We start from the raw sequence: 8,451 nt of genomic DNA, 5'->3' as shown, positions 1-8,451 counted from the left end.
GTGAGTCAATTTGACTAATTTTTAAATTTAAATTGAATTACATTTATGCGATATCTTCAAATAAAATTTTAAATATTCAAAAATTATACAAATAGTACCATAAGTTGCAACATATTTCATGTTAATATGATAAAAAAATGTATCTTAAAATGTTGATCAAAATTCATATCGTATGACTCTCAAAAGGGAAACTATGACAGCTAAATAGGAGCAGAGGGAATAGAAAAATTAGATTAATGTTTTCTTGATTTAGTAAGATGAACAATTAATACGAAACAACTGTTTATAGTAAGATGATCGACTAATATGAAACCGAAAAAGTATATCTTAATTTTTCGAAATAACAACTACTTTTAGCAAGCACATAGTATGTGGAAAAGTGATATTAAGAATTCATTTCATCCATCATATTATGTCTTCAAACCTACTAAAATTGTCTTTCTTTTCCTCTTTAACATTTTTGTCACATAAAAAATGGATTTTAATGACCAAATTCAAGTTAAAATCATGTCCAAAATACTGATAAAACAATCCTCACCAACACCAACTCCAAACTCAACACAACTTTTGGTCTATACAAACTTAGCATACTTGATAAGATATGTTTGTATCATAGAGAAAATTACACATCCAATCTTGATGATGAACATGAGAGAGTTATTTGTTGGTACTTAGTAACACGACGAAAGTATCTTCCATCGTATCAAACACACTCGATAAGTTTATTCACGAGCAACGAGCACTACCTGTTTTCCAACGTTTCGACCAGAGAAGAGGCCAACTAGAGCACCTGGTGCACTTTCAATTCCTTCAGCTATGTCCTCCACATAGGTTACCTTCCCTTCTTTTATGTGTGGAGTAACCATTTCTACAAATTTTTTGTAGAGGGGAAAGTAATCAACAGCCAAAAATCCTTGCATACGGAGTCGTTTTGAAATGAGGCAGAACAAGTTGTGAACACCTTCGTTTTGCTCGAGGTTGTATTGTGAGATCATCCCACATACAGCTATTCGTCCATGGACTCTCATGTTGAGAAGAACCGCGTCAAGCATCTTTCCTCCAACGTTCTCAAAGTAGATATCAATTCCATCTGGGAAGTACCTGGTTGTATTCAGGAATGATATAATTAACTAACTAAAAAGTGCGTTCTTGGATGAGATGATCACACATTTCAACAAACTAAATCGACATTTGGTGAGAAAATACATGTTATTAGTGAACCTAATAACACCAAAAGAACTTAAAATACCATGAAAAGTCATCGGCTTTTACCTTTTCAAAGCTGCTGATAAATCTTGTTCCTCTTTATAGTTAAATGCTTCATCGAAACCAAATTTGTTCTTCAAAAGCTCAACCTAACAACATGAAAAACAACGAAAACATTGAGATCGGATCAGAAGTACTAGTCCCTGCCTAAATTTTACATGATTTTGTTCGCGTAATATTATCCAACAGTAGTACCAACAGACTTCAATCAATATTACATACTTTTGTGACTTGTGAAAGATCAAACCGTCTAAAAAATGAATAGATGTTTCTTATTTCTAATGGTCGCAAGATCTCATATCGTTCAATTAGTCACAAGTTGCTTTTAAGGGTATTTTTAAGAACCAACTCTAGTTTCTAGCTGTCCTGACAATAAGACGTTATTCATCTTGTTGAAGTGCGTAACCATCTCATGTAAGAGCTTCATATCACACTTTTAATTTCTTACTAATACGGTGTCTTAACGTTCTCCCACATATATAAACCTAATTCTTTTCTTCTTAAGCCAAACACATGGATATATTATTTTTGCTTTTTCTTTGACTGCACAGAAAGTCTGTTTGGTCTGATACTATGTTGAATTGTATGACAAACTCGTATATTTCATAAAGAATTCAAGATGGTATCGGACCTCAAACCTCTCACTTGGTGGACGATGTTCTTGAAAATAGACTACAAGTCATGCATTTACTAAGCAAACAATGGAAAAGGAGTTTAGAAGAACCATGGGGCAACGAAAGTCGGCTTGACATTAGCTAACACAAATATCATCAAGATCCGAACAAGCTTTGAAATTCGGTTTGACATTAAGCTAACATTGAGCAGATCAACCATTTCGGTGAAAAGCTTTTTCACGAAGAAAGCTTACCTTTTCTTTGCTTCCAGCACTTCCAACAACATAGCAACCTATTAGCTTAGCGAATTGTCCAACGAGCTGACCAACAGCTCCAGACGCAGCAGAGACATATACAGTTTCTCCTTTCTTTGGGGAGCATAGCTCATAAAAACCTCCATAAGCAGTTATCCCGGGCATCCCTAAGAATACAATTACATTAGTTTTTAACACTAACCGTTTTATAATTCTCCGTCTGATGTGTGAAGAATAATCAGCAAGGGATCTCAGGGAACTATTTTCAACACAAACGTGCAAATTTGGGATAAACATATACCCTTATACGCCTTCTGTTTCCACAATGAGAAGAAAAAAGAAAAAGTTTTCTAGCTTGAATATGAAAATGAAATACAAAAAGGAAACTCAAACTTAGAAACACAAACATTCGACTGTTTCTGTGTAATACATTTTAAAAAGAAAAAGGATCAGTTCCAGCAAAGGTTGAAGCGATTAGTTTTATTTGAGATATAAGCATTGAAGTGTATGATCATCTAACACCCTTCTGCCACAAGTCCAGGACAGGACATCTCGTGCATGAACAATATAACACGGATGTCCAAAAACAGACAAAACATTCTCAAAATTATGTTTTCAGAACTCCAAGACTTCACAATATGGAATACGTCTCGACTTGGAACTTCACATGATACTCTTGACAGAGTAACTTACCTAGGATTCCTGTATAGTAAGAAAGCGGCACATCCGTATTGTGAATTTTAAAGAGAGTCTCAGGAGCCTTGATGACACTGTATTCTTCCCATCCAGTTATTCCCCAAACTAACTCATCTTTCTTGAACTTTGGATGAGCTGAATCCACAACTTTAGCCACACCAAACCCCACAATAGGCTACACAATGTAAAACAAAGAAGGATTCAATTGACTTTCATGTAAAAATTATACAAGGCCATAACAAATAAACAAACACTTAAAATTTAGCCTCTGATGATAAGTAAACACTTTGATAGTGCACATCTAAACATCTCAACTGATAACTAAACCGTGCAACTCGTCCTCAGTGTGTTCGTGGACACCCGACGCTACGCGGCACATAAATTTTGAAGGTGTCTAGATGATCATTTTGTAAGTTGGAGTGTTAAGCTACACAACCGAGACGAGTTGAGGTGTCTAGATGAGTGCAAATCTACACGTCTCAACTAACAATTAAACGCTCCAACTAATCCCCGCTGTTTTCGTGGACACCTAACAATGACGTGACACACAAATTTTGGAGATGTTTCGAGGTGCACATAGGCTGTTCCTGTTTAAAAACCGAACTTTTTTTGTGCTCTTTCCTAGAAAGTCCATCTTTTTGTTCCCTTCGTGACTCAATCAAAACCACAACCTTAGGATCGGAGATAGAGGGTGCGGTACCATCTAAAACCTTCTCTAGAATTCAAAACCCATAAACTCAAAATTCTAACTCCGCCTCTGTTTATCATAAATCCGAGCTACAAATTCGGCACAATCTAATAGCTTTGGTTCAAAACACCTAAATTTACACGCAGCTGACAATTAGACACTCCAACTCCAATCACGCACATCCATACATTACAACTCGTTCTCACACTCCAACTCATCCACATTATATTTCGTGGACACCTATCACTCGACATGACACATAAATTTTAGAGACATTTAAAGACACACATAACCTATTTGTGTTTAAAAATCCAATCTTTTTTTACCCCTTCAACTAAAAACCACTCAAACCCACAAACTCAAAATCTTACCATCTAATTCAAAACTCATAAACTCAAAATTTTAACTCCGTATAAAAACTAAAGTTTTAGCCAATCTATTATTTTTTTACAATTCAGAACTCATAAACTCGAAATTTCAAAAATATAAAATACCATACTATAAAATAAATAAATTAAAATTAAAACTTACAGAGCCAGGAGTAAAGGAATCAGTATAACTGCCTTCAGTTTTCTTCATACGAGGTCTCATATATGGATCACAAGATAAATAAAGATTTTTAACCAAAACACTATTGGAATCTTCTGGAACTTTCAATTTCATACTACTAATTCTTAATTCCATATCTGATTCTTTTGGAAATCCATTTACATAATCTTTTAATAAGATCTGTTTGTTACTAATTTCTTCTCCCATTTTTTCACTCTAATTTTTTTTTTTACACATACACACTATGATCCAAAAAAAAATATATATATATAAGGAAGAAATATTTTTTTTTTAAAAAATTGAAAAAAATGGGCGGATATGTCAATGTAATTGAATTATTATTGGTGTCTCAATAAGATAAGGTGCTTTAATTATGGGTCTTGTTCATGATGGGGATATTTGGTTTAGTGGGCTTTTTTTATTCTCACGGTCTATTTTTAGCTATAATTATATTACTCAACTTTTTTATTTTATATAATTCGTTTATTTGTATAATTTAAAATTTATATAATATATTTTGTATAATTTTTGTATAATTTAAAATTTGTACGAATATTTATACTTCTGATGTTTGTAATTGTATAAATTCTTTATTTTTGAAGTTTATACAAAAATAACTGAGTTATACAAATATACCTACGAATTATACAAATTATACAAACGAGTAAGCTTAAACTGTACTACAACTAGTAAATATGTTAACTATAGTTATGGAGCATAATTACATTTATTGCGGTGGCTATTTGTGAAAATTCCTCTTTTTTATTTGGGAAAATACCCAAGTACCCCCTCAATCTATGCCCGAAATCCCAGAGACACACTTATACTATACTAAGGTCCTATTACCCCCCTGAACTTATTTTATATGTAATTTTCTATCCCTTTTTAGCTTACGTGGCACTAGTTCCGAAAAAAAATCAACCATCGTGGCCCACAAGATAGTGCCAAGTAAGCTAAAAAGGGGTAAAAAATTATTAATAAAATAAGTTAAGGGAGTAATAGAACTCTAGTATAGTATAAGTGTGTCTCTGAGATTTCGGACATAGATTGAGGGGCACTTAAACATTATCCCTTTTTATTTTATTATCCATCTAGTTTCTAATACTCATATTAAATTTCGCTTAAATCTAAATTTGCGATAAAAAATTTCACATAACAATAAATGAAGTGTCTTTAATAAAAAAATATTTATTATTTCACTATGATATTTTATGAATGATGGAGGTATTGGCCAGTGGATATAAGCTTTTTGACTTTTTTTTAACTTTTGTGAAAGTAAATAAAATAAAATATCTCAATGTCTTTTTTCTTTTTCTTTTTGTAAAGTAGCTAGAAATTATAACAACTAGGATATAAATAATAGTATATTATTACAAAAGAATACAAAATACATCATTATAATTAGATTAGATTATCCATCTTCATTATGTATATTAAAATTACCAACTATATTTTCATGTATAAATATATAAAATTTTGTTATTTTTTTTTTGTTGTATAATTTATAAGCATTTACTAAGTTCTTCAAAACCAGAAGCTCTTCCTCCAGCATTAACACATGAAGCTTCAGCTCTACCATTTTTATAACTAAGATTCACATCTTCAAGTGTTATTCCACTACATGGATTTGTTTTGCTACAATCTAATTTCACCGCGATTTCTGTAGCTGATGTTCCATGTATGTCTTCATACGTTACATCACTTATCTTTACACCTGAGCCCTGGAAAAAAAATTGAGTAGATTATAAGGTATGGAAAAACGCGATTGATACTATTATATCATAATTGTGATAATTAATACCTGATTAGGACAACTTTCATGATTAGGACAATAATTTTGATCTATGATTATTGGATTTTGAACATTACTCATAACAATATGTTGAAATAAAACATTTCTAACAAAACCATTGCTAGGTCTTGCCCATGTTTTTACTCTCACACCATTCTCAGTACTTGTGAAGCTAACCATCTTAACTGTCACATTTTGTACTCCTTGCTCTTGGGATTCCCAACCTAAGCTTCCAATGCTACACGTAAGAACGATAAAAATCAAAGTAAATTCACTAAAAAAGATAGGAATATATAATCAATCATTGATATGTTGTGTTTCAAACCTAATTCCATGGCCTGGGCCACAAGCAATGCCTTCAATCCATAAATTCGAGTTTCCAGGGCCAATAGATATACAATCATCTCCAGTACCAATATTCGAGTTCATAATACTAACTCCTGAGGATGATTGTACATGAATTCCATCAGTATTAGGGCTATTTCCTGGAGATAACACCTTCACTCCTTGTATCATCGCGTTATGACAACCATCTACTAAAATATGGAACATTTGGCTATTTTGTACAGTTACTCCGCTCATTACAATGTTGTTTGAGTTGTAAAAAGCTAGTGCCTGAAACCAAAATTTAACGTAAGATATAAAAACATCGGTTCAACCAAGTATTTTTTTTAAAAAAATGGAAAAAACATAACGTACCGTAGTTCCTTTAGGGCAATTCTTTTTAGAGTTTTTGCAAGCCCAAAGACTAGCACCTTGACCATCAAAAATTCCACCATAGATAGAAACTCTATTGACTTTTTCAAATTTTATCCAACTTCCATCATTGTCAATTGCATTATAATCAGAAGGAGCTAAGAGAGTTCCATCGATATGTATAGCAATAGCGTTACTTTTGCATGTTTGACCATTGAAATATATGTTACGAATCAAGTAATTTCCACGTGGCACATAAATAGTGGAGGCGCTCGTAGAAGCACATGCAGAACCCCATGCACTTAAAAATGCTTTTGTTGAATCTATTTTGCCATTGGATTGTGCTCCAAAATTTTGAACATTGTAAATGGTGTTTGTTGCTAATGATAAGTTGAAGAAAAAGAAGAAGAAAATTGCTAAGGGACTCATTTTGCTAAAGGGGAAGTTGGAATATTAATTGATGAGGAATTGGAGTAGTAGTTTTGAGTGATATTTATAGAGTTTTGGGGGTATACTCTCTCATTGGTAAATAAAAATAAATATTTTTTTAATAGTTGCTTTTTGAACTAGAATGAAAGTTAGGTTATTTTTTTCAATTTGGTCATGTTGGGATTTGGGAAAATAAGACTTTAAATCATATGCAATCACATGGCCAAAAATCAAGAAAATTGTTGGCACCTTATTTTAAGGAGAAAACTAAGGGGATAAAAAGTTTATTATACATTTGAATATTAATTAAATAACTTTAAATGTTAGCAATGTAGTTGTGTTTTGTTACATACAAACATTAAAAATATAGAAAAATATAGCCCATGCCTCTTTGCAACCCTCCTATTTCCATCCTTGTTCGTCCAACAGATTTGATTTTGCATCTATAATATAAAATATAAATATTTATAACTAGTATTATATATCAATAGCATTAACAATTTTAACGATTTAAAATATAATAACATTAAGTCAATAATCGCGAAGTATGAAAGAATAATTTGATTATATTCATGTAATTGAATGTTTCCTAGTGCATACTATTTAAAAGTATATAACAAAGTGAGGCTCTAATATCACATGTGTTGAATTAATTACAATGGAATGTTAGGAACAAATTAATTAAAGAGATCCCAACACAAAGATATAGTACTAATTGATATACATAAATTATACACATTTATATGTATATTCAGTTAGGTAAACGACTATTTAGATTAATACAAGACTAGGTCAAAAATTAGGTGGATATTACTGTTACAAATTCAAATGGATTTATCCTAAGTTGAATTTTTTTTTGTTTCATTAATTAATGTTCATGAATTGTTTTTAGTCTATGGTAAAGTATATATAGTCTAGCCACTAGGTATTTGATAGCTTTAATTACGCAAAACCACACATGGTTAAATTCACATAACTTCTACGTGTAAATATGTACTTCTCTTCCTCGTTTCATTTTAATTGTCATGTTTTTTTTGACGCACGATTCTTAAATTATAAATAAGGCTTTTATTTACTAATTTATGTTTACATATCTCTTTAATAAATAGTTTAATTACTGTTAAATATGTATTTTTAATGACAATTAACACTTTTTGTAAATGTTCCTATAACTTATTATTGCCTATATTGACGTTGATCCAATGACAATTAGCTAAAGATGAAAAAGACTTTAACATCTTTACTAATGTGTGTATTTATTGTCACTAAAAGTTATTCATATTGCGATGATCATTAACTACTTTCTAGTTATATAGTTAATACAATATTATTTACATTTAAGAATAATTAATATTAAGAGTGAGATAGAAAAAAAAAAGTGATTGAAAATGATTGCATTCTCTAACTTTAAATATGTTAAAGAATTTGTTATAGTTGTTGAAAAATCAGTAAAGCCAAACAAAACTG

General features: G+C 31.4%; 2 protein-coding genes across 2 annotated transcripts; both read right to left on the bottom strand.

Moving 5' to 3' along the window:
- Positions 1–565: 565 nt before the first annotated feature.
- LOC101248372 (2-alkenal reductase (NADP(+)-dependent)) lies at positions 566–4,458 on the bottom strand. The gene is made up of 5 exons (XM_004252986.5): positions 4,050–4,458; positions 2,828–3,005; positions 2,135–2,301; positions 1,273–1,355; positions 566–1,101 (listed from the first exon to the last, which is right to left on the bottom strand). The coding sequence occupies exons 1-5, from the start codon at positions 4,272–4,274 to the stop codon at positions 723–725; spliced, it is 1,032 nt and encodes a 343-aa protein (XP_004253034.1). The 5' UTR covers positions 4,275–4,458; the 3' UTR covers positions 566–722.
- Positions 4,459–5,550: 1,092 nt separating this feature from the next.
- Positions 5,551–7,017, bottom strand: TAPG4 (abscission polygalacturonase). The gene is made up of 4 exons (NM_001246988.2): positions 6,559–7,017; positions 6,185–6,474; positions 5,869–6,097; positions 5,551–5,788 (listed from the first exon to the last, which is right to left on the bottom strand). The coding sequence occupies exons 1-4, from the start codon at positions 6,982–6,984 to the stop codon at positions 5,570–5,572; spliced, it is 1,164 nt and encodes a 387-aa protein (NP_001233917.2). The 5' UTR covers positions 6,985–7,017; the 3' UTR covers positions 5,551–5,569.
- Positions 7,018–8,451: the final 1,434 nt, after the last annotated feature.

Source organism: Solanum lycopersicum, chromosome 12 (assembly GCF_036512215.1).
Source record: "Solanum lycopersicum chromosome 12, SLM_r2.1".
Taxonomy (NCBI): domain Eukaryota; kingdom Viridiplantae; phylum Streptophyta; class Magnoliopsida; order Solanales; family Solanaceae; genus Solanum; species Solanum lycopersicum.
Note: the sequence above shows the minus strand (reverse complement) of the source record. Positions and strands in the feature narration are given on the sequence as shown.

Excerpts from the sequence above, each read along its gene's own strand:
- LOC101248372 (XM_004252986.5), bottom strand. The coding sequence starts at position 4,274 with ATGGGAGAAGAAATTAGTAACAAACAGATCTTATTAAAAGATTATGTA. Across the intron at positions 3,006-4,049 it reads ATTCCTTTACTCCTGGCTCT|CCTATTGTGGGGTTTGGTGT; the intron begins GTAAGTTTTAAT and ends TACATTGTGTAG. Across the intron at positions 1,356-2,134 it reads GTGCTGGAAGCAAAGAAAAG|GTTGAGCTTTTGAAGAACAA; the intron begins GTAAGCTTTCTT and ends TCATGTTGTTAG.
- TAPG4 (NM_001246988.2), bottom strand. The coding sequence starts at position 6,984 with ATGAGTCCCTTAGCAATTTTCTTCTTCTTTTTCTTCAACTTATCATTA. Across the intron at positions 6,475-6,558 it reads ATTGCCCTAAAGGAACTACG|GCACTAGCTTTTTACAACTC; the intron begins GTACGTTATGTT and ends TTTTGGTTTCAG. Across the intron at positions 6,098-6,184 it reads GGCCCAGGCCATGGAATTAG|CATTGGAAGCTTAGGTTGGG; the intron begins GTTTGAAACACA and ends TCTTACGTGTAG.